Source organism: Leucopleurus acutus, assembly GCF_964270905.1.
Source record: "Leucopleurus acutus genome assembly, chromosome: 8".
Lineage (NCBI taxonomy): Eukaryota > Metazoa > Chordata > Mammalia > Artiodactyla > Delphinidae > Leucopleurus > Leucopleurus acutus.
Window position 1 is genome coordinate 5,372,310 of NC_139151.1, and position 24,758 is coordinate 5,397,067.

General features: G+C 44.7%; 1 protein-coding gene across 11 annotated transcripts in view; it reads left to right on the forward strand.

The window, feature by feature from the left end:
* Positions 1-24,758, forward strand: part of PRDM10 (PR/SET domain 10) — a gene marked incomplete at its 5' end in the record, with an annotated part of 55,062 nt that overhangs the window by 24,421 nt on the left and 5,883 nt on the right. For 4 of the 11 annotated variants that reach the window (XM_082845062.1, XM_082845065.1, XM_082845067.1 and 1 more), the window contains 13 exons: positions 574-646; positions 2,717-2,834; positions 5,125-5,254; positions 5,756-5,998; positions 11,084-11,431; positions 13,814-13,969; positions 15,689-15,868; positions 16,716-16,826; positions 17,835-18,035; positions 18,692-18,835; positions 19,523-19,693; positions 20,923-21,063; positions 23,298-23,466. In XM_082845062.1, the coding sequence (XP_082701188.1) occupies positions 574-646; positions 2,717-2,834; positions 5,125-5,254; positions 5,756-5,998; positions 11,084-11,431; positions 13,814-13,969; positions 15,689-15,868; positions 16,716-16,826; positions 17,835-18,035; positions 18,692-18,835; positions 19,523-19,693; positions 20,923-21,063; positions 23,298-23,466 (2,185 nt within the window). Of the gene's footprint in view, positions 1-573; positions 647-2,716; positions 2,835-5,124; positions 5,255-5,755; positions 5,999-7,611; positions 7,624-11,083; positions 11,432-13,813; positions 13,970-15,688; positions 15,869-16,715; positions 16,827-17,834; positions 18,036-18,691; positions 18,836-19,522; positions 19,694-20,922; positions 21,064-23,297; positions 23,467-24,758 lie in introns of all 11 variants that reach the window. The other 7 variants (XM_082845066.1, XM_082845071.1, XM_082845070.1 and 4 more) reach the window with 5 other exon arrangements.

Here is a 24,758-nt window from a genome sequence, read left to right on the forward strand (position 1 = left end):
GCCCGTGAGCCATGGCCGCTGAGTCTGCGCGTCCGGAGCCTGTGCTCCGCAACGGGAGAGGCCACAGCAGTGAGAGGCCCGCGTACCTTAGGAAAAAGAAAAAAAAGAATTGGAAGAGGCTCTGCTTCATGCAGATCAAGAGACTATTGATGTTATCTCTCGTGAAGTTGTTCTAATAACAAAACCAGTTTTTTATCTTTTTATTTTTTACATTTTATTTATTGATTTTTTTGGCCTCACCGCTTGGCACGTGGGATCTCAGTGCCCCGACCAGGAATCGAACCCGTGCCCCCTGCAGTGGAGGCGCGGAGTCCTAACCACTGGACCGCCAGGGAAGTCCCACAGTTTTTTACAAAGGAAAAAGAAAACACACAGTGTGTCTTGGCAGGCGAACTTCCTGACTGACCGTCTGCGCTAATGGGGTCACCTCACAGTTCGGCTTCTTTTGATGTTTGTTTTCCGTGGGCTGTAGAAAATCCTGAATTGTTTCCTGTGAGCAGGAGGGGGGATTGAAGCACGTGAAGCACATCCAGTGATGCCCTTAGTCCTTGATGATGTACTTGGCTCTTGCAGGTGTGGTATGCTGCTTCCTATGCCGAGTTTGTGAACCGGAAGATTCATGACATTTCCGAGGAAGAAAGGAAAGGTGCTTGGACTTTTTCATTTTTTTTGTATTTCATATATTGATTGTAAATTGTATATATTACTTAACATCTTTAAGCAATGTCTAATTTTTCTATCTCTCTGTATTTAAGATATTCTAATAGGTTCTTTAGAGCTGCACATCCCTGTCTAATTCTAGGGTCAAATGACAATGACATATTTACATTTCTTTCATGGGTGCTGGAAAGTAGTATTTAATATAATGAAAACCTCCAATACTAAATTAGGACCTAGATCAGAGGACGATCCCTATCGGGATGTAATCATCTCTGAACACGGCAAGGTAGGCATTGACTTTGTTGTCAAAGTAAATGTCACTGAAGTACAACCTACGTACAGAAAAGTGCGCAAATCCTAAGTAAGGGCCCAATGAATTTTCATAACGTGAGGACACCTGGGCAACCCGCACCCAGATCAAGACACAGAGCGTGGCCATGGCCCCAGGACTCCCCTGAGCCTTGTAATTCCTCCTCACTCCCAAGGGTAACTAATCTCCCGACTTCAACACCACAGATATGATGATGTGCTTGTTACCAAACTTTTTATAAATGGAATTATGTGATATGTACATTTCTGGTGTCTGGGAATCTTTTGTTTGTGAGATTCTTCCATACTGTTCTGTATTAATGTAATTTGTTTATTCTCATTGCCATTTGGGTTTCCATTGTGTGAATGTACCGCAATTCACTGATCTATTTCTACCATAGAAATGTGGGCTGCACAATGCAATCCTGGCACTGACTAGCTGGAGTGAGGTCACATTCTGCAGGTCAAGGGCAGAGTCCTCCACAAGGCCCTCCCGACTTCAGACAGTAGTCTCAAGCCCTGGGGGTCCCACGCCCCCTGCACTTCTGACCAGCTAGCTACAATTTAGGGAGTTCCTGCTAACCCCCTTATGTCTGATAATTCCCTAGCACGATTCATGGGACTCAGAAGAGTGCTGTACTTATGAGTACCATTGTAGTATAAAGGATGCACGTGGGGACCAGGCAAATGGAGAGACACTCAGGGCAAAGTTTGGGAGGATCCCAAATGTGAAGCTCCCATGTCCTTAGGCCGTGTCACGACCCTGGAGCACTGATGTATGATTACCAGCCTAGAAGGCTCATCTGAGCTTCTGTGTCCAGAGTTTTTCTCAAGGCATCATCACATAGGTGTGAGTGATTGGCTCCTTGGCCTGTGATTGAACTTGCTCTCCAGCCCCTGCTCCCCTGCCTGGTTGATACCACCTGGCTCAAAGCCCCAACCCTGTAATCAGAAGGTTGGTCTTCCTGACACAGCCAGCCCCATCCTGAGCCATCTCATTAGCATAAACTCAGGTATGGTCACAGATCACCAGGAATAACAAAGACGTGCTTCTTACTTGGAGATTCCAAAGATTTAGAGGCTATTTCCCAGGGACCGGGGACAAATGCCAGCAAAATTCTTTATTATACAGCAGGGTCGTTTCCAGTTTCTGGCTAACATGAGGGTGCCACTGTGCACATTCTTGCATGTCTTTTAGTGAACATATGTGCATATTTCTGTTGCGTGCACATCTAGGAGTGGATTGCTGGGTCATACGGTATACACACAATCAGCTTTAATGGGTACTTCTGAACATTTTGCTAAAGTGATTACATTGGGCATTGATTTTCAAGTTATTTGTGATACAGTATACCATCTGATTATGAAACTTGGATCTGAATCACTGGGTTATCTGCATACAGATTTCCATTGTAGCACTCCTTGTCTTTCCAGTGTGGTAAGGTCGTGTGTGTGTGTGTGTGTGTGTGTGTGTGTGTGTGTGTGTGTTGTATGTATTGCGGGGTGGGAGAGGGTAGCACAAGGGTGTTTGTTCCTTTGATGTCTTATGCAAATATATCAGAAAACAAGATCCTAAAAATTATTCTCTGTCAAACTTTAGCCTTTGATTTTATAACAGAACAGCAGACATTGCGTATTTATGAACACTGGGCTACGCTGAGAAGGGAATGGTGTGGGTACTGGGCATCTGAGTGTTATTGGTGCCTGTTGATCACCAGCCTCCGTGGTTTCTCTCCCACGACTGCAGTTCTTCGAGAGCAAGAGAAGAATTGGCCCTGCTACGAATGTAACCGCCGATTTATAAGCTCAGAGCAGCTGCAGCAGCATCTCAATTCGCATGATGAGAAACTGGATGTGTTTAGCAGGTATAATAATAAGGGGGAAGATTTCAAAAAGTTCGTTTTTAAAGTTCCAGTGTCGTTTCTAGATCATCTGTGAATTTATGGGTCTGTGTGTGTGTGCGCGCACACACGCGCGCTTGTGTGTAGACAGGTAACCAGGGAGCTGCTGAAGGACATTTCTTATCCGTCATTTCCTTTTTTCCCCTGGTCCTCATCACTACTTGTGTCTTTTTCAGCATAACCAATACCCAGCAATAGGACATCTTTTCACCTTAGTAAAATCTCCCCTAACTAGAGATTCTGAAATAGGAATTCTTCTGATTTTCAAATTCTTTTCAGTAGTAGGATTCCTTCATCAGACTAAGTCCTATGTTTAATTCCCACTATATAAAAAAGGTAGGTGAAGGAGAATTCCACAGGATGGGGTAAGCAGCAGCTGGATCACATAGGCCTGATGGGTAGTGGCAGGAAATTTGAATTTAATTCTATGTGTGATAAGAAGTCTTTAGAGTCTGCTGATCAAGGGATATTGTGATGTTAGTTACATTTCTAAACATAACTGTGGATAAAAATAAAACCATCACCTTAGCTTGTATTGCAGTAAGAGTGAAGACAGGGAGTCTAGTTAGAAGCTATTTCAACAGTTCAGATGAAAAATGAGAGTGGTTCCGGGCGGAGTGGTCCCGGTGGGACAGATGTAGGGTTGCCAGCTTTTACGTGATTTGAAAAGAGAGGAGATGGTGTGAAATGGCATTTAGGGAAGTGGGAGAGTAAATATCCCAGGGAAGGCCGGTGTGATTGCCTGCAACGTGAGTGAGGGCTCATGTGAGTCACGGCTGTGTCGTCACCGGTGCAGAGCCGGCAGGAAGTCGGTTTCACCAAGCGCGTGCAACGCAGCAAGAGTGATGAAGCAGCAGTGGGGAGGGAAGAGCATGTACAAGGGAGTGACTCCAGTGAAGGACCTTGGAGCTTATGAGTGGAAGGACGGAGATAAAACATGAAGACGATGCAGGACTGCAGACGGGGCACAGGACTGGACTGGAGCTGGTGGTGAGGCAGAAGGATCGTTGAGTCCAGGTGCCCGAGGGCGTGAGCTGGAAAGTTAGGACACCGTGTAGGAGCGGGTGAGGCATGGCATCAGGACAGTGGGGATTCCGCACCTCCCAAGGACGACAAGGCTGAGGGTGTGACCACGGGAGCAAACATCTGGGGTGCATGGAGGACACAGCAGGAGTTCCATCGCTCCCTCCTGTGTTTCCCGAAAACTCCGACCATGGCTCTGTTATAGCACTTTTTATATTCTATTGTGAGGTTTGGTTTACATGTCTGCTGCCTCTACTGGACATGTGAGGGTAAAAACTGTTGCATATAACTTACTGTCTTTAGTGTCAAGCTCCGTGCATGACACATTGTAGGTAAAAATGTTTGTTAGCCAGCTGTTAAAAGAAATTTGAGACAATTAGGCAAATTTGAACTTTGGCTAGATTTAATAAATGTTGAGCAACTATCACTTATTTTTTTAGGTGCGATAAAGTTGTTGTGGAGATATGTGTATTATATATACAAATATATGTCCTTATGTTTTAGAGGTACATATTGAAATATTTACAGATGAAATGATGTCTGGGATTTATTTCAAAATAGCCTAATGGGTATGTGTGTGGGAGAAGTGGTGAGGCTATAGATGGGATAAAACTGGCCATGAGTTGATAAGTATTGAAATGAGGTAGCGGGTACACTGGCCTCCTTGTAGTCTCCACATTTGTCGAGGTTCGGAATTTCCCATAATAAAGAATCTTTTAACATGGTGTTTACTGGACGTGCTATGGAACCGGTGAATTAGAAATTTGTTCTGACCTTCCAGAAGATTATAGTAAAACAAGGGCGTTCCTTTGACTCGATAGCCACATTCCATGGAAGGAACATGAGGTGAGCAAGGGGAAGACTGGAATCTTGTATCCAGGACACACACTAGGCGTGTTCTGTCCTGTCTGCATTGCTCACAGAATCGCAGAGATGTGTGCGAGCTTCCAGAATTTTTGGTAGCAAAATGGTGTCAGTGCTTTGACTTTTTAAACCTCCTTTTATTCTGAATAATTTAAGACATCTCTTTGAGCTATGTAGATGGCAAAGATGAGAAATTTGGAAAGCGTGCATGAGCAAAGTGATTGTTTCCATTAGAAAAAAAGAATCAGGAAAAGAAATCAAGTGAGAGGAAATCAAGATTTGGGGTGAATCGGGATCATTCAGGGAAATATTTGTTGCGCAGTATTGTGTAACCATGACTATCTATAACCCAATGTCTTGTCCCCAGAACAAGAGGCAGAGGAAGGGGGCGAGGCAAGAGGCGGTTTGGCCCAGGTCGGCGGCCGGGACGCCCTCCCAAATTTATCCGCTTGGAAATAACCAGTGAAAATGGGGAAAAGTGTGATGATGGGACACAGGTATGGGGGATGGGAAAGCAAGAGCTCTTCTTGGATGCTTGATTAGAGAACTTATGAGAACCATTACTGGATTCAAATACAAACGCCTCTCAGAGGGTGATGGGCCTGCCTGTCAGTGCTGTGCTGCCTGGTAATTAAAGTCTGACTAGAGAAAGCCTAAAAAGACCGTTGTTTCAAACGTTACTTACAACAAAAACCCAACTCTGCTGCCCTAAAGGTTTGAAATTGTCCAGAGACATTACTGGGGGACTCTGTTTAATTAGTTTAAACAATTAAAATGATATTCCAGAAGAGTCCTGTCATAGTCTTTTCCTCACAAAATGATCTGGAATGTCTCATGGTTTTTACATCCTGTGGATGGTTACCTAATTTTCTCAGAAGGAAAATATTCTTTTCTGAGCATAACGACGCTAGTCATTTAAAAAGTAAAGCAGCAATTCTAAATCCTAGCACTAATGTCTATCTAGGTAGGGAAATAATTGCAGGTTATTGCAATTTCAGGACTTGCTGCATTTTCCCACCAAGGAGCAGTTCGATGAGGCTGAACCTGCAACTCTGAATGGGCTGGACCAACCAGAGCAGCCCGCGCTCGCAGTCCCTCAGCTGCCACCGGAAGCCCAGTCTTCCCTGGAGCACGAGACGGAAACGCACGAGCTGCACCTGCAGCCCCAGCACGAGGAGAGCGTGCTGCCCGCCCAGAGCACCCTGACGGCCGACGACATGCGCAGGGCCAAACGCATCCGGGTAAGCGGGACGCCCGCCCCGCCCTCTCCCAGCCCTCCGCCCCGCGGGCGCTGACCTCTGTCTAGGCGGCCAGCCGCGTAGGTGCCCTGCCGTTCACCACCACTTCTAAGGCTTGCTTGCGTCTAGCCTATCACAGGCTCAAGCCCCTTGTTTTGGAAGAAAGTATGAACTGTTTCTCTGGGTCTCTGGGTCCCGTGGCAGGCTGGCATGGCCCGTCCTAGATTCCATCAATTTAGCAGTGACTCAGAAGCCTGGCTCTTGGCAGCATCCGGACTAGTGTAGTTAGAGTAGAATAACTCTCTGGATGCCTAAACTCACAGATTGGAAATGGAGAGATAAGTACACTGAGTTGTAATAGTTACTTACATTGAAGCCAGGCTAATCTGTGCCTAATCATAGCTCTCAAGTCAGTTTGGGGTTTTGAATTTGTTTATCAATGGTTTCCAAGGGGAGACTGGCAAATGCCAGGACCCGTCAGTGCACAGGGACCTGAGTTCAAGTTGATCTGGCAGGTGCAGCGCACACACGGGGACAGCTCGGAGCTAAGCTCCAGGTTCGGGGGTAGGGCAGTGTCTCACCCGCGTGACCGGTGACTTGACTTCAGGCCATGTGGCTGCAGGGCCTCCATGGCTGCCTGGCCCGGTGTGTTTTGTCCCTATTTCACAGACAGCGTTGAGTGTGCGTTAGGACCTGCGGGGGATGCATGTGGAGAGCAACGTGGTTTTGTGAGATCAGTGTCTGTGCGGACAATTGACATACAGAAGAGAATGACTTAAACCCGTGATTGTGGTAGCAGGACGTTTAAAGACTTTTCTTAATCCTTTATGCAGATGAAAGAGACTTTTTGTATAACTTCCCAGGCTTTACAGTTTCTAGGTGGACGATCATTTTAGCTTATGTTTCTTTGGGTCTTATTTGCCGATAGGCTAGAAGGGACCTTGAACAATAGTCTAGTCCGTGCCTTCATTTAAAAATACATTTAAATGTTTGTTCTGTATGACAGCGTGGAAGAACTCTGAGCAATCAGGCTAAATAGACTTTATAAGGGTCCTGAAATGGAAACGTATAAAACTTATGACTCCATGTATATTATTTCAAAAGGATATGTAAACCTACCTAAACATACACCAGAAAGGCAAAAGGCTCTGCATACCTTCCATCCGTCATGCCACATGATTCCCAATCTGTGTTTCACTCTTTCTTGGGCAATTACTATCTTTTCTGCTTTGGCCATTCTGATTTTTCACTAGGTCCGTAGAAATGCTTTCTAGATTGAATTTTTTGAAGGAAAAAACCAAAGCCCACATGTTTCGTGAGGTGTGGATGTGTAAGCCTAGTGTAGCCATGATCGTACTTGTGTTCTGGAATGAACTGGGTTACTGGTTTTGGAACAAGATTCCTTGTGTCAAAGCAAAAGCCATGTGTATGTGGCTTTTGGAGGTCAGTCTTAGGTGAGCGATGTTTTTTTTTTTTCCTCTCACACATTCTAAAAAGCAGGGGCTATGTATTTTTTCATCTTTTCTATCCAGATTGGTAATGACCAACTGAAGGGAAGCCTTCCAACCCCATTGGTAATGTAACTATTTTTCTCTCCTCTAATGCTGCCTGCTCAGTTGGAGCTGCAGGTACGTTTGTTTCCTGTGTTTCACTCACATAACAGAATGTTATTTAAGTGTTTGCCTGACCTGCTGTTCTTTGCAACCTGTACTTACTAAATCCTGGTGGAAACGACAGTTTGGTTGCTACAGTCAATGCAAATTAGTTAATGAATAATGATAATTTATTTTCAAATAGTGAGTGGGCTGCAGTTTGCTCATACACAAAATGAAGGGTAGGACTAAGTGATCTCCAAGGTCCCTTCCAGCTCTGAAACAACTGAATGACTTCTGCAGTGGCACCGAGTTCTGACTGTATGTTCAGCACTGCCTAGGTGCACAGTAGAAATTTCACTGGTGTCCTGTCCTCTGGGATCTTCCAGTCTAATTAGGGAGGCAATGCTAATGTAAGGTGGGTCACAGTTAAGTGCTACACGTAAAGGTAGAGCCTGTAATTGCTATCAGAAGTTGGAAGAGTGAAAGGCCAAAGAAAGCTGGAGTTGGGGAATAATTCATAGATGAAGTGAGAGTTAAACTGGGAAAGAGAGACAGGAAGAAGGGAGATGGTTTCAGAGGACGGCAGCCATAGCATCAAAGGCCGACGCCCAGGAATTGTTTGGTGTGGTTGCTGGCCGGACCTGAGCACGGGTACCACCTGGAGGGTAGTGGAGAGTAGCACATACCGGGCAAGGCTAGCCCAATAGAGGTTTTGAAAACTGGGCAGAAAACAGGCCAGGGAAAAGTTGTTTAAAAAAAAAAAAAAGCCAACGAACATGATTGATTTCCTTTTAATGTTAGGATCAAAATAATATGAAAATTAGTCAGTTTAGGTTCCTTTAGCTATTAACATCAGACTTTAGAAACGTTTTATGGTTTTGTCTGCAAAGACTCTGTTGACTCAGAATTCATCTCAGTGTGAGTCTAATCCCTTGTCACAGGTTTTAGCACCTATACCATTTTGTCACCTTTCAAGGAGCTTATGTTCCATCCAGTACAGAGTGGTTGGCCAACGGCAACTCTGAGACCCATCTGTGCTGCTTCCACCCTTTCTCTTGATTGCTTCTAGAAAATGTGTACCAGTTGCAGCTCTGAACTGCAGAAGATACCGTAGAGTTGAAATGGCCTGCAAGTGGGTTGGGGGACGGACAGTTTCAGCACTTCCACTACCTTGTAATGAGAGGGTTACATTAGGATCATTCGATCAGAGAAACAACCTAGTTCTTGAGCACTTAGTTCAGGGCTCCATGGAAATCAAAAAGGCAGTAAGAACAAGGTTTGTCGGTAGAGCTAAGGAAGTGGAGCCCAGCGGCTGCTGGGTTTAGATCAAGGGTCTGAGGACACTCACACTAAACAGAGATGACAGGAGACTTATTAGCATAATGGACTGAAACAAAACCACCATCCAGATTTGGTGCCCAAGGGGAAGTGGAATCTCCGTGGGACCAAGACCAGTTGTTGTGCGTTATGTCTGCCCTTGGAAATGTCACTGAACTTGGGTAAAGGAAATGATGCATTCCCCGAGCACTCTAAATCTTGAATCTCTGAACCTCAGGATAGCATCTGTTCTTTTTGCAATATTTCCGTAAAGCTTGGAAAGTAGCCAGAATCGTGAGAGCTTTTATGTAAAATAAGTATCTGTCCAGATAGGGTAGAAAGACTAGGTGACCGCTAAACCGTATAATGAAGTGAAAGAAAGCTCTGTGGCTGATTTGAAAAAGGCCTGTTGTTTATGATCTCTTCAGGTGGTACAGAAAAGATCTCGAAGTAATTCTTTTTGATTTTCTTATGAAATACATTTCATTAATTTGCAAACTTTTATTGACACTTCCCTTGAGCTCAGCTATTTTTTTAAGAGACCTAGATACAAAGGAGAATAAAATATGATGCAACCCCAGTCAACCTGGGAAGATGATGGAATTGCGAGATATTTACTCGAGATAAATGAGTAGGTAAATACCTCTCCCAACCCTATTAGAGAAGCCCTGAGATAGATGTTCTCTGCTATATAGGAACTATGTTCAGAATTTTCACTAAGTCAACAATAATTATTTTGCTTTTTCCCTAAGTGATTATTTCACATTAAAGTTACTTCAGAAGTTGCTGCTTGTGAATAATTTGAAATTAAGGGTTTAAGCATTGTTCATTTTACTTTTTTCATTGCACAAATAACGCATTAAGACCTCCATTAATTCTTTAATTACTAGTCTCTTATAGTTACATAAGCATACCCATTCACAGATACATTTTTTTGAGGGATTTCCCCCCCCCACCTCATAGCTATCTAGAACTTTCCCCCTGGTGTTTTGAGGAACTTATGAATGAGTCTTCATTATAGTAGAACTAAAATATTGATTCTGTATTCTCTGTGTGAAAGATGATTCTGTTGGTTTGCTCAGTAGAACGTGAGTTGTTTTCTCAGTGGTGGTGATGAATTTGCACTAAGTAACCATCTTCCCTCACTGGGATTCCCTATAACAATTGGATGAATTTACAAGATGGCTAATCAGCATTAGAAGTGCAATCTGTGACTGAAAAGCAAAAAAGAGCGAAATTGACTGGTCTAGACAGGGAACAAAGCAATAAGCTTAACCCATTAGCAAGGCATTCTAACCAGTGGAACTAACCAGCTACACTGAGAAGCTGTCCTCTGCATTTCCTGAGTAGGAAGTGATTAAGGCACATATTCCATTTAGAACGTGTGCTTCCATATCTTGTCTCAGCTGCAAACGCGTTCATGTAAATCTGTATCTTCGTTCTCTTTCATTCTTTTTCATAAATTGAGATATAATTCACTTACCAGAAAATTCACTTTTTTTGTAGTGGTTTTTAGAATAGTCCCAAAGTTGCACAACCATCACCACTAATTCCAGGGCATTTTCATCACCGGCGAAAGGAATCCCATATCCGCTGCCTTCTTCCCCCAGCCCTTGGTACTTACTACGCTTCAGTTCTTTTTATTATCTTTATTTTTGCTAAGCATTTTAATCAAGCTTCAAGTTCTTTTTCTCAACAAGTAGCATTTGGCTGACTCACTCCAACCTCATCATGCATGTGTGACTCAACCCAAGTCATTTCTTCCAAGTCTTCAATTTTTATTCTACTTGACTCGGGGGTTTGTTTTACTCTATTGGCTTGGCCAAAAAGTTTATTCGGGTTTTTCCTGTAACGTCTTATGGAAAAACCTGAATGAACTTTTTGGCCAACCCAATATAAGTCCTCTATTTTTTGAACGTTACTTAGATCCTTTCAAAAGAAAACACACACACAGAGACATAAAACAGCACACAAAAGTTTGGCTTTTCAAGACGAACTTCTTTGGGGATGGCTTCATTTTTAATGTCTTTACCAGAAAGATCTTTCAACTGTGTGTCCTAGAGTTTAATTTCTGTGGAAAGTCTGTGATTGCAGAGATTGTCCTCTTTTCCTATAAATGTGCGAGCTGCTTCCACACTTAACTCACTAAATAATCTCATTTGTGTGTGTCTTTCAGAATGCAGCTCTTCAGCATCTGTTTATTCGGAAGTCCTTCCGGCCTTTTAAATGTTTGCAGTGTGGGAAGGCCTTCCGTGAAAAGGACAAACTGGACCAACACTTGCGCTTCCATGGGCGGGAGGGGAGCTGCCCGTTGACCTGTGACCTCTGTAACAAGGGCTTCATCAGCAGTGCGTCCTTGGAGAGCCACATGAAGCTCCACTCGGACCAGAAGACTTACTCTTGCATTTTTTGCCCAGAATCCTTTGACCGCCTTGATTTGTTGAAAGATCACGTGGCCATTCATATCAGTGATGGCTACTTCACCTGCCCAACTTGTAAGAAACGGTTCCCAGATTTTATCCAGGTGAGTGTCTGCTACCGCGATGCCTGAACACTTCCTCTTTTAGGTAAAAGAAACTTCGAGTTTTGGAAGATTGAGACAGCCTGTCATCTGCATTTCCATTCCTTCTTTGCAGCATCTTCTTAGTTGAGCATGATATTTCTTCAGTCAACCTACTTTTGATAAGCAAAAGATTACTATGACCCTTAATTGTCCAAATAAGACATTGGCATTTAAACATTTAAGTTGTATTACAAGTAATAAACACCCAGATCTGGTTATAATCTTTAAAAAGTCTTTCTTAATCCTCGCCAATACCCACTACTCATAAAATATATGGCACTTGTAGAAGACATACTCCCATTTCCTGGCCTGGAAACATTTTCTCCCCATCACTTTGGTTTCCTGTCTTGTGCTACTAAGGTGATGCATTTTGGAAGGAAACAAAGAGAAAGCTGGTATATAACATACTGTTTTTTTTTAACTTTTTATTATATATTGGAGTATAGTTGGTTAACAGTGTTGTGTTAGTTTCAGGTGTACAGCAAAGTGACTCAGTTATATAGATATATGTATCTATCCTTTTCCAAATTCTTTTCCCATTTAGGTTGTTACATAATATTGAGCAGAGTTCCCTGTGCTCTACAGTAGGTCCTTGTTGGTTATCCATTTTATTTATTTATTTATTTATTTATTTATTTATTTATTTATGGCTGCATTGGGTCTTCGTTGCTGCGCTCAGGCTTTCTCTAGTTGCGGCAAGCTAGGGCTATTCTTCATTGCAGTGTGCGGGCTTCTCATTGTGGTGGCTTCTCTTGTTGCGAAACACTGGCTCTAGGCACGTGGGCTCAGTAGTTGTGGCACGCAGGCTCAGTAGTTGTGGCTCTCGGGTGCAGGCTCAGTAGTTGTGGCGCACGGGCTTAGTTGCTCCGTGGCATGTGGGATCTTCCTGGACCGGGGATCGAACCCGTGTACCCTGCATTGGCAGGCGGATTCTTAACCACTGGGCCACCAGGGAAGCTCAGGTTATCCATTTTAAATATAGCAGTGTGTACATGTCAATCCCAAACTCCCAGTCTATCCCTCCCACCCGCCGCCTTCCCCCCGGTAACCATAAGTTCGTTCTCTAAGTCTGTGAGTCTGTTTCTGTTTTGTAAATAAGTTCATTTGTATCTTTTTTTTTTTTAAGATTCTGCATATAAGTGATTTCTCTTTCTCTGACTTACTTCATTCAGTATGACAACCTCTAGATCCATCCATGTTGCTGCAAATGGTGTTATTTCATTCTTTTTAATGGCTGAGTAATATTCCATTGTATATATGTACCACACCTCCTTTATCCATTCCTCTGTCAATAGACATTTAGGTTGCTTCCATGTTTTGGCTATAGTATACTTCTGTATTAAGCACTGACCTCCTCCCCTGTATTATATTCTGGAGCAAAATGGGGTGAGGATAAATTCCAGAATATTCATGATTTCATTTGGACTTCAAGTGTTAATATTGTTACATGCTAGTGAATGAACAAGTAAGTCTAAATATCTAGTAAAAATATTGTGTCTCTCTCTTTTTTTTTTTTAAATTACCAAAGCAAAAGGAGACTAGGATTTAATCATAGTTCTGTTAGTGTTGGGAGTCTTGGTAATTTTCTCACTTTACACAAACAATTAGAGAAGTTGCCTTAAGGTGGAATTTAATGGCACAAGAGACTCCAAAAATAACGAAGGAAAATGTCTTGCAGGAGTGGTTTGATATGACTCACTACTTAGCTCCCATCCATAACTCTTCTTTGCTGGGTATTTATGGCAAAGAGAGTTCAGAGGCCATATTCCTTTGTTTAAGTTATCCAAAAGTATAGGGAATAAGTCCCAATTAAGGGGAAATGATGCTGGTGTTGTGTTGTTCTCATATATGGGTAATGTGTTTTCTCCCGTCTAATTCATGTCTTTAATTCTTCAGAACCTGATTTGATAGAAAGATGTAAAAGGACCAGTTACTACAAGGGGCTAAGTTGCTTCTATACATGTTGGAAGCAGGAAAAAGTGAGAAGGAAGTATTTTTTGTCCTCTTATAGGTACTTTTTACCAAGATTCATTTAAATCCAAGGGAACTCTTGCTTTTAATCTTAAAAAAAAAAAAAAAGGAAAGAAAAATGGGTTGCACGTGATCAGGGCTTGGACTAAGCGAACATTTTCTTCTTCCTCTTCAAGTTCTGTGGGAGGTCGAGGTTGGTAAGGCTTTCTGGCCTCTGTGATGGGGATAGTGTTACTGAGGCCCGTTATCAGTCACACCTGATTGGCTCCCAGGCCAGGTTGATGAAGATCCACGGCACAGCGTTTGGCTCCCTCTAGCGTCGCTGAGCTGCCTTTGGTCATTTCCCCTGACTTTCTGTGTCCTCACTGCCAGGTGAAAAAACACGTGCGAAGCTTCCACTCGGAAAAGATCTACCAGTGTACGGAGTGCGACAAGGCCTTCTGCCGCCCCGACAAGCTGCGGCTGCATATGCTCCGGCACTCAGACCGTAAGGACTTCCTGTGTTCTACGTGTGGGAAGCAGTTTAAGGTAGGAACCAGCAAGCAGCCTGGGTGTTCTCAGGCCGCTGAAACTGACAAGCTGAGGATGAGCCTGCGCATTTCATGGGTGTATCATCTATGCTCAAGGAACAGACTTGAGATGTACTTTGTGCCTCATGTTTGACTTAGTTGTTAAGATAAAATTAAGGGGAAAACTCACCTTAATTTCCCAAAATAATTAATTCAAATCCCCAAACAGAGTACTAATGCATCTTTTACAAGAATCCAAGTGTATAATGAATAGAACTAAATTGCTATCGAGAAACTCCTAAGAGGACAATACATTTACCCACCAAATTTTTTACTGAGCACTTATTAAGTGTAGGAGCCTGATAATTGAGCCCTGGGGCCATGAGGACTGTCATCCAACAGAGGTGGGAAATCTGTGGGATGTTGAGAGGGCTTAGACTATTTTGGGGAATGTTAATGACTTACAGGATTAAGATAAAAAATAATAAGTGTCAGAAATGGGCCTGGAATTTAGAAGAAAGCAACGGACAAACCCACGGGAGACTCAGAGATAAGAGTTAAACAAATGAATGTGAAAATGGTAAAATATGGTTCGTGGGGAAACCAGATGATTCTGCAAAGATGTCCCTGAGAGACACTCCGCAGAATATGAGTAGGTCATGCTGTCATAGAAACTGGAAAAGAATCCGAAATGGATTCAGGAGGGGAGAACTAATTTTAAAAGGAGGCATTTGTGTAGAGTGTGGAGTTGGTGGGGACGCCTGGCATTGCACCTCTGAACTTAGCATGGTTCCAGATACACGGTGGTCATTCAAGAAATGTTTGTTAAATAAATGTGCTGAAAAATGAAGTAGTTACAGAAACATCCTCGTACCAAAATGTGGAAAGAACTGGTCTGGTAGAAAGGTTCAAAATCTTTCTAAGACCGATAGCAGTGTAATCGTATGTCCAGGAGCAGAGCCTCACTGGATAAGGGAGCTGGCATTTTGGGAATTTGTTTTTATTCAGGATGGGCTCTGCTTCATTTTCTGTCTGTGGACTCACATCAACATGTGTCACTAGAAGATTAGATTTTCAGACTAAGAGCTGTGACCTAGACCGTGTGCCCCATCCATAGCAGGCAGTATAACTGCTTACTTGAACTGCTAAATTTATATGATGAGAGATACTTACTTAAATTCATTTGGGATTTAGAGGAATGTCATTATGTGTGTTAAAACATGTGGTAATTGAGGACACCCATGGCTTTGTAAATCCAGTATTACCTACCATCCATTATCAGTTTGTCTTCTAGTTCTTTTTTTTAAACTTTTTGGCGGCACTGCAAGGCATGTGGGATCTCAGTCCCCCCGACCAGGGATGGAACCCGCACCCCCTGCAGTGGAAGTGTGGAATCTTAACCGCTGGACTGCTAGGGAAGTCCCTGTCTTGTAGTTCTTAATACCAAACTTATTCCACGTGCCCTTTGATCACTTCTACATAAATGCAAAACCTTTCTTCTCAAAAATCATTGTGTAGTTTTCAAACTGGATGGTCATTTTCAAGCAAGGCTCATTGGAATGCACTTACTTGCTAGCGAACAGAGTAATTCCCAGCCAGGGTTGCCGTGTCCTCGGATGTAGCCTGGTGGGTTGTGTTACTGCTAACTTGTATTGATTTTTTTTTTTACCCCTTCAATTAAAAATCTTCTACTCCCACTCCCCACCCCTCTGCCTTCTCAAAAATCCTCTCTAAACAGCGAAAAGACAAACTACGGGAACACATGCAGAGGATGCACAACCCTGAGAGGGAGGCCAAGAAAGCTGACCGCATCAGCCGCTCCAAGACGTTCAAGCCGCGCATCACGTCCACCGACTACGACAGCTTCACGTTCAAGTGCCGCCTGTGCATGATGGGCTTCCGGAGACGAGGCATGCTGGTCAGTGCCAGGCTCCGGACCGCCCGCCCCTGCTCAGGCGATGGCTCTGGCACAGTATTCTGTACTAAACCTGTCACTGGGTTTCGTCCCTGGCCGGGGACAAAGCGGAGGCGAACAGTTCCCAGCCTGGGGCTTCTCTCCCCCCTGGTCACCCCTTGCTGCCTTTGCCATGGTTCATTTCCGGTGTTTCTTGGAAGAGGTCCGTTGATCACTTTTCATTGCTCGGTTTGCTTTGCTTTGCCCCTCTCCGGTCTGCTCTCCTCTTCCTGTTCTCTTCTGTGTTCCCGAACGTACTCTCTGGCGGGGTCGTTGCCTTGCAGCCCCCCCACACCAGTTGTTCCAGATATGACACAGCAATAGAAGGGAACTTTCCGCCAAGGCAGGGTATGCGAACCGGGTTAGCTGAAGCACCAGGAGAGCCGGGTCTCCGCTCTCAACTCATTGGGCCCTGATGACAGTTTTTGCAGAATATATCTGTATCTCATTCAACGTCCTCGGTAAGGCCAGGGCGCTGAATAATGGAGAGACTTGCATCAGGAGAATTCTTGAAAGAAATTCCTGCTAGTGTGATTTTCCATTTTTCCACCAGCAGCTCTTTCAGTCAAAGGCTATCGGTGGAATCCACAGCAGCCCAATTCACCTTCAGTGATTTGCGGAATTACTGTTAACTCCTGTTAGTGCGTCGGTGTCAGAGGGTCCTGGCAGTGCCGGTTCTGGCCAAAGGCCTCATGTTTTGGGGTGTCGCTTCAGAGAGTTTCAGCTGCTTGCACTCGGTATCGGAGGTATTTGTTCAGCATCTGCTGGTCACGGGGTCTCTTCTTCTCATTTGCTTTTTTTTTCCTTTTAGGTAAATCACTTATCAAAGAGGCACCCAGACATGAAGATAGAAGAGGTGCCAGAGTTAACTCTACCCATCATAAAGCCCAACCGTGACTACTTTTGTCAGTATTGTGATAAGGTAAAAGGAAACTGTCCATAGGAGGATACCTGTGTGGGAGCCCCGCTCAGGGCCAGTTTGTCTGCATGTATATATATATACTAGGATCTTGCAGTTCCTCTTAACAGATGGTTCCCTGTCTCTCAGTAGTCTTCCTTTCAGACAAGAAAGGGCTAGGAGTGCAGCCTCATTTTAAGCCAAAATTTTTTTCTTAAGAATTAGTGAGCTCTGTTTTTCTTGTTCCTTCTCTCTGTGATTTTTGCCGTTAAAGAAGAGGCTTATTACCAAGAGCTTAGTATATGAATTCATTTTAAATTCCTAAGCTCTAAAATGAGGGTGTTTGTCATCCTACTTGTAAAAGACAGAGTAGATTTTGGATTTCTAGGAGATTGAGTAGGATGTGAAAAAGTCTTGTGGTGGAATACTCTATTTGTACTGTTCCATTCTTGATTTTTGCATAGTTACAAAAAACACAGGAATAGAATATACATGTATTGTTTCACTGTAATATTGTTTCCTTATACGATGTCAGCTGTATCAGTTATAGGCTGTGCATAAGTAGTGTCAACTTAAAAGTAAGAAACATTTTCTAAGCACAGATTCACCACTACAGGTTCTAGTTGCTATTAGACTTGCCATTTTGGAAGATTCTTTGGCATCTAGTAGTCAACTATGTACATCACATGAGAGCTTTCACAGAAAGACTAAAGGGTGAACTGGCCTTAAAAGAAATTGTTTCTATGACTGTATATTCACCTCTTAAACTTCAGGGTAAAGGTAAAGGTGTTTTTACTATTCCTATCTTAGATGTATAAATTCAAGGCAGATGCCTCACATATCTATGTTATGTTCTTACGTTATTCTGATTTATGTTATATCCCCATTATCCTTCAGCATATCTGTTAATATATTTTATTTTGGACTACGTGAATACTTTCTCTCATCTCCTCGTGATGAAATTGTTAGATTGCCTTAAGCAAGAAGGTGGAAGTATACACTGCTTCCATGGCAAAGCTTTTGAATTTGCAGGTTTATAAAAGTGCCAGTAAGCGAAAAGCCCATATTCTGAAGAACCATCCTGGGGCTGAGCTCCCACCAAGCATTCGGAAACTTCGTCCCGCCGGCCCTGGAGAACCAGACCCCATGCTGAGCACCCACACCCAGCTTACGGGCACTATAGCTACCCCGCCCGTGTGCTGCCCTCACTGCTCCAAACAGTACAGCAGCAAGGTACGGGGAAGGCTTTGGACCACGTCGGAACCAAGGTCATGGTTTAAGGGAACATTGCTTAAGAGAAGATGGTACTTATCCAGATGCCGTGATGGCGTCTTCTGAATTGATGGGGGTGCTAAAGGAGCTGCTTCCTGAGAACAGGGAGCGTAGCACAGAACGGGAAGGGAATACAGTGGACTTTCCCGGGAATTAGTACCATCTGAGCACTTGAATGGTTTCCTTTGCCCTTGGCCCGAGGTGGGGCTCCGATTTGAATATTCCCTGCTCGTGGCTTAGGAGCTCAGGCTTGCAGCAGCGCTACATAAGAACTTAAATGATGGTTCTTGAAAAGGGGGTCATTGTTGCTGCGAGGGAATGCAGTCATTGATTGCTGCAGGTATTGGTGGGATCAGGGGATGCTGTGAGGTATTCTGACCTTGCCTGATAGCGTGGGGGGGGGTCACACGAGTCTTTACTTTCTTTCCAGCGTCTTCTTTTTTCCCTTTCATACCATTGTCCCACTTCAGGGAGGGCAGGCAGAGCCAGTGTTACTCTTTTTTTTCTTTTAAACATAACATGAAGGACTATAGGAACCATTGGAGGGCTTGCATTTGAGAAAGATCGAAAATAACCTATTCTAGTAATTCTTCTTGGTTTTCGCCATAACTTTTCAGACCAAGATGGTACAGCACATTCGAAAGAAGCATCCGGAGTACGCCCAGCTACCCAACACCATACACACGCCTCTGACAACAGCCGTGATCAGTGCGGCTCCAGCTGTTTTAACTACAGACAGTGCTACCGGAGAGACGGTGGTGGTAAGTGTGTGACCGGTAAGAGCGACTCCTGTCCTCTGCTGCCCATCACAGCTTCAGTGCCAAGGCCATGTCTGTCTTGGTATTTAATTGGCTGCAGATGTAGCCCACTGCCCTTCAGGGTTCTATACCAGGCGTGATGCTTAACGATTGGGTCTCCCAGTCGGTGCTTTCCAAAGCTCTCTGTAAAAGGAATAGCAGGAAATTCTCAGTGCTGCTTGTTCACTGCAAGATTGTCAGAACTGGGCCTCCCTGGTGGCACAGTGGTTGAGAGTCCGCCTGCCGATGCAGGGGGCACGGGTTCGTGCCCCGGTCCGGGAGGATCCCACGTGCCGCGGAGCGGCTGGGCCTGTGAGCCATGGCCGCTGAGCCTGCGCGTCTGGAGCCTGTGCTCCACAACGGGAGAGGCCACAACAGTGAGAGGCCCGCGTACAGCAAACCAAAAAAAAGAGATTGTCAGAACCTCCGGGGTAACTCCCTGGGCCTGACACAGACAGACAGCTAGAGGTATGTAGGTAATCTTCCAACACCTTCTTAACTCTGGGTATTTTTCTATCCGAGCTCAGGGCTTATTTGCGGTCCCATGATCCCACCTGTTAGACAAACCAACTGTTTGTAGGATTTCAGAGCACTGAAATAGCCACAAGCAGCAGTGTTATCCGCTGATGTGCTTTTTTGTGATTTTTGCAGACAACAGACTTGCTAACCCAGGCTATGACAGAACTGTCCCAGACCTTAACGACGGATTACCGAACGCCGCAAGGGGACTACCAGAGAATCCAGTACATTCCCGTGTCGCAGTCTACATCTGGGCTACAGCAGCCTCAGCACATACAGCTTCAAGTGGTGCAGGTGGCCCCGGTACTGTCCTGCGTTTATTTCTCTTTACCTGCGTGAATGCCATATGGCCACCAGCCAACACAGCAGCTGGGGTCAGCTAAAACACCTAATTCTCAGAGCTGGGGCTGGGCCCTACATACTGTGCATGTCAGCTTGGAGTCTAAGGCGTTTGTAAAGCCCTGGCTGTCGAGGGCTCTGGACTCAGCAGTGTAAGAGATTTCTGTCAACAGTATCCAGAGATTTTCGGCTCCAGTGTATACCACTATCCTGCCCTGCTGCAGGCCAGCACTGAGCCTCTTCTGAACCCTTACCCTGGGCACTCAGGTGGACTACTTGGTGAGGAGCCTGTTTGATCAGCCCCTACCCAGGCATCAAATGACGTCTGTCAGTTGGAGGTTGTAAGGAATAATTGTGAATTTTGAATATCGCTTAGTACCTTATTAGTAGCAAGTTATAACTGTTCCTTCTACAAGGTAATTAATACCTCATTCTTACTGATTCAGGAGCTAAAAGAAAAAAGTCCTCCCAGAACTATTGTTTCATTTAATTATACTAAGGAAATGTACTCAAGGCACACATAAACAAACGTTTTGCTTTGAAATAAATTGGACTCTGAAAATTTAAAACTAATATGAAAGCAGGAAAGAGGAAGTTGCCACTGTCATTGACTATTCTTTATCTTTTTTTTTTTTAATAGGAGCGTTCTTAATTTTAGGCTTTGGAGGAATCTATGAATCCCCGAAGTTGTCTGTAAATTATGATATATATGTACATTATTTTAGAAAAACGGTCTGCACTTTCATCAGATTCTCAGTTGTCTGTGATACATAAAAGGTTAGGAACCACTGTTTTAGTGGTTAAGTGTGACAAGCTGAAAGCGAATTTTCTCCTTTGATCTCTTTTAACTGATAAAGGGTAGGCCATTAAAATTAATTGAAACTTAAGCGACAAAAGATTTTTGATTCCTGAGAGCTTCTCAGTCAGCTTCTTATTAGGAGCTATATCCCCTCATCTCCTCCTCTTCCAGAATGAAATCGCGTTACTGTCTTATGTTTAATAAGCATAATTTTTAAAACTATTCTTTTCCCTGATGCTTGGCAGCTTGGCCCCGGTGTGGGCCCTCCGGGAGTGAGCCCCGGCTCTGAAGCCCTGCCTGTTCTGCTGCTGGGATGTTGTTTTAGCTACACCTTTTCTCCGGAAGGCTTTCCTTTAACCTTAATCAGCGTGGGTCTGGGTTTCTCCTCCCGCAGGCCACTTCCCCTCACCAGTCCCAGCAGTCCACGGTGGACGTCGCCCAGCTCCACGACCCTCAGACCTACACACAGCATGCCATCCAGGTGCAACACATACAGGTCACGGAGCCCCCCGCCCCGGCCGCGCCCGCCTCCCAGGTACGCTGCTCCCACTGACTGCTCCAGGGACTAGTCTCAGGTTCATGTGGCCTCAGGGACCCTGAAGATGTACTAAGAGCGAAGACATGCAATCTTCACACCTGGTCTCCTTGACTATGGAAATGATATCATTATTTTGCGGGCCTTTAAAGAGTCTCACCTCTGCCTCCAATTTTTCTGTTGGTATTAGGGATGCACTTCCATTAAGTGCTTAGCTTCCCCTGTCCAGATGGAGCCCTGGGCTCTGATCTCCTAGAGACAACATTGGCCTTTGCTTCCTGTTCTAAATGGCTGTATGACAGTCGGCAATTGCTAGGCTGTTTCTATAATTTTGGAACAGTGACTTTGTGGAGTATTACTGTGTTTGTGTGATAGAGACTATCATTGAGATCACAGAGTTACATCCATTCAAAAATGTTTACTAAATTCTTACTCTTTGCAGGAAACTTTTCTAGGTCTTGCCCTCAAGGAGCTTAGAGTCTAGTAGGGATGTAACACCTATATATAAGTAAATAGGGCATGAAATGAAGGTATCTGATCCGTAAAGGATGCCTGTAGACCCACCCCTGACATTCCCAGGTTCCAGAGCACAAATGAAGGCCTGCATACCATCATCCTGAGTAGTTAAATGTTTCAATCAAGTTCACAAATCATTAAATAAACATGTTCTGTCTTCCCTGCTTGACATAGGTACTTTCATAATGATAAAATTGAAAAATATACATAAAGTAACAATGGCTACTAAATAACATGGATAGTGCCAATTCAAAATTAAATGCATTTTTCTGCCAAACACATGGTTGGCACTGGCAGCGGCCCGGTATGGGTGGGAGGAATGGAGGAGAAAGGATGTCTCTCTCTCTTTTGCTGGCTCCAATTGCTGTGGAATCCATAGGATAAACATGCACTTTCTCTGCCTTCCTATTTATTGGGGGGTGGGGGGAGGCCTGACATCTGATCGCCCCTCCTCTCCACCCCCCAGTAAGGTTTCTGGTGACTTCTCCCAGCCCAGGACAGGCAGCCTCTATCCACAAGGGGCCGTGAGTTTCCCACGCCCACTAGCTTCACACTTCTAAGTTTCTCAAAGGAACCCAAGGCTGGAGGGCCAGGACAGACTCAGTTCCTTGTCAGGATGAGGTGGCCCAGGGACAGCCGTCCCCAAGCCTGCTTCCCCTTTCTCCTCACTCAGGCTCCTTCTTGCACTCACAGGGCCTGTGTACCATGTGGACACCCCATCCCATGTGTCTCAGCTCCATCCACACCCCTGCAAATGGTGATCCACGGCCACCCCTTTGGTCCCAGGTGCCCGAATACCGTGACGGGGGCCACATCCAGGAGACAGGACCCCTGCAGGAGGCCAAGCCTGGGGAAGAGACTTGTGTGGGTCCCAGAAGTGGGTGCAGGGCCATTTCCAAGGTCTATGAGGCCTCACGTGAGAAGGGCACAGCTGGAGAAGGGCCAGCCAAGATCCCTGCAGGGGTCCCTCTTGCCTGGGTCTGAGGACCACGTGGATGTGTCATTAGGTTAGCAGAGTACAGGTGAGGGAAAGACGGTGTTTAGCAGGGAATCAAGGAACATTTTGTAGAAGTGGTGTTTGAATTAGGTCTTGAAGGAGGGGTATGGTTTTGATATGGTAGCTGGGGAGGCATTATGATCTGACCATACTCTCCCTGTGAGTAAAGACACAGAGGTGGGAAATTGTGGTGTATTTGTAAAGACTGTGTAGGTTAGTGACAGGAGATGGTGTTTGGAAACAGCACCGGAGCTGGAGCGTGGAGGGCCTGAATGGCAGATAGATAGTGGGGCGGGGCTTTATCCTGTAGGTGGGATGTATCCCCGTGTTTATCTCCACTAACTGGGGGGGTATCCAGTGCACATCAATGGGGATTCTGACTTCCGGATTCTACTTCAGTTTGTGTTACAGGTTAGCTTTGTGACACCGGCAAGTTATTGGGCTTCTCAGGGTTTTTTTTTAATGTAATGAAGATAATTATACTTTCATTCATTTACTTTTATAACAAGCATATGGAAATTAAGTTTTTGGATACCCTTGTAGATAATCCTTTGGAAACTAGGATTTCCTAGTTATGATTGCTTGTCATTACTTCTGTTCTTTTTTAAAATATCACTAGTTGAGCAGTGCTCCCTTCAGTATTACAGTCCTCATGATCACGATGTACTTTCTTCAGTGGCTAGTTGACACTTTAACGCATCCTGGTCTCTTTTCTCTCGAGGTGGCAGGGCAGCCGCTGAGCCCCTCCCCGCAGCAGTCTCAGCAGGGGCTCAGCCCCTCCCAGGTTGCAGGCAGCTCCTCGCAGGGCCAGGCCCTCCAGCAGCAGCCCCAGAGCACCACGGTCCAGCACACGTACCTCCCCAATGCCTGGAATTCCTTCCGCGGCTACTGTAAGTGAGGGTGGCCCTCCTGGGTGCGGGTGGGGAACCTGCAGCCACGGGGAGGAATTTCATCAGCTTTATCATCCATTTTATGGCTTAAAGGATCGTTGGCCATTTTCTACACTCTGCAGAACCTGTACTTCAGTGAGTTTCACGGCACAATTCAAGGCGGCGTCTGATTCAGGGCCACCCTGAAATGACGTTTTTCCAAGACTTCAGGAGTATTGCTGGAGGAAGTGTAGGCAGGTGGTTTAAGTAATAGAGCAGGTGGATTGAGGGTATGAGGTCATGATTCACCTCTTCCACCAATGTTTACTGAATATCACTGGGCTAGACCCTGCATGCACGAAAGATGAATACTGACATTCGCATAAGTAACACAGCACAATAATAATGTTAGCTAACGTTCATCAGGCTCTCACCATGTGCCAGGAGTGATTCTAAACTGCATCTATATGACATCCAGTATTCACAGCAACCTCCTAGGAAAGTACAATCGTTACTTGCATTTTACAGATAAGACGATTTAGACGCAACTCGTCCAAGGAACATAGCTACTAAACGGAGGCCTGGAACCCAGGCAGTCTGGCTCCAGAGTTTCCACTGTAAACCAGCCCACTGTGCTGCCCCTCCTAACGAGATCGTCATGGGCTCACAGAGACGATTATCTCGTGGAGATAGATATATGAGTAGCTGATTTCAAAACCCTGAGGTTAGTGCTACCAGAAGCCGTTTAGCCTGACTGCCAAAGGTCAAACACGTAAAAAACCTTGGTGAGGACAACAGCCTTGGGTATGAGCTGAAAAGTTTGAGACCCTTATCATTGAAGGTCTGGGAGAAACAGTAACAGTTAGAGCTCAATAGTAGGAGCTAGGAGGAATAAGGGCCGTGTTGATCTCTCTCCTACCACTGATTTCTTTTTTTTTTTTTTTTTTTAACATCTTTATTGGGGTATAATTGCTTTACAATGGTGTGTTAGTTTCTGCTTTATAACAAAGTAAATCAGTCATACATAAACATATGTTCCCATATGTCTTCCCTGTTGCGTCTCCCTCCCTCCCACCCTCCCTATCCCACCCCTCCAGGCTGTCACAAAGCACCGAGCCAATATCCCTGTACCATGCGGCTGCTTCCCACTAGCTATCTACCTTACTACGTTTGTTGATTTCTTTTTTTTGGGTCCATCTCTGCTGTGATTGGTCTTTGGCTGTGTTATATAGATCTGGTTGTGGAGACCAGGCTCAAAGGCTACCATTTAGTTATCTTTACCATCTATTCTCCTAAATATTGGTGGTCACAAT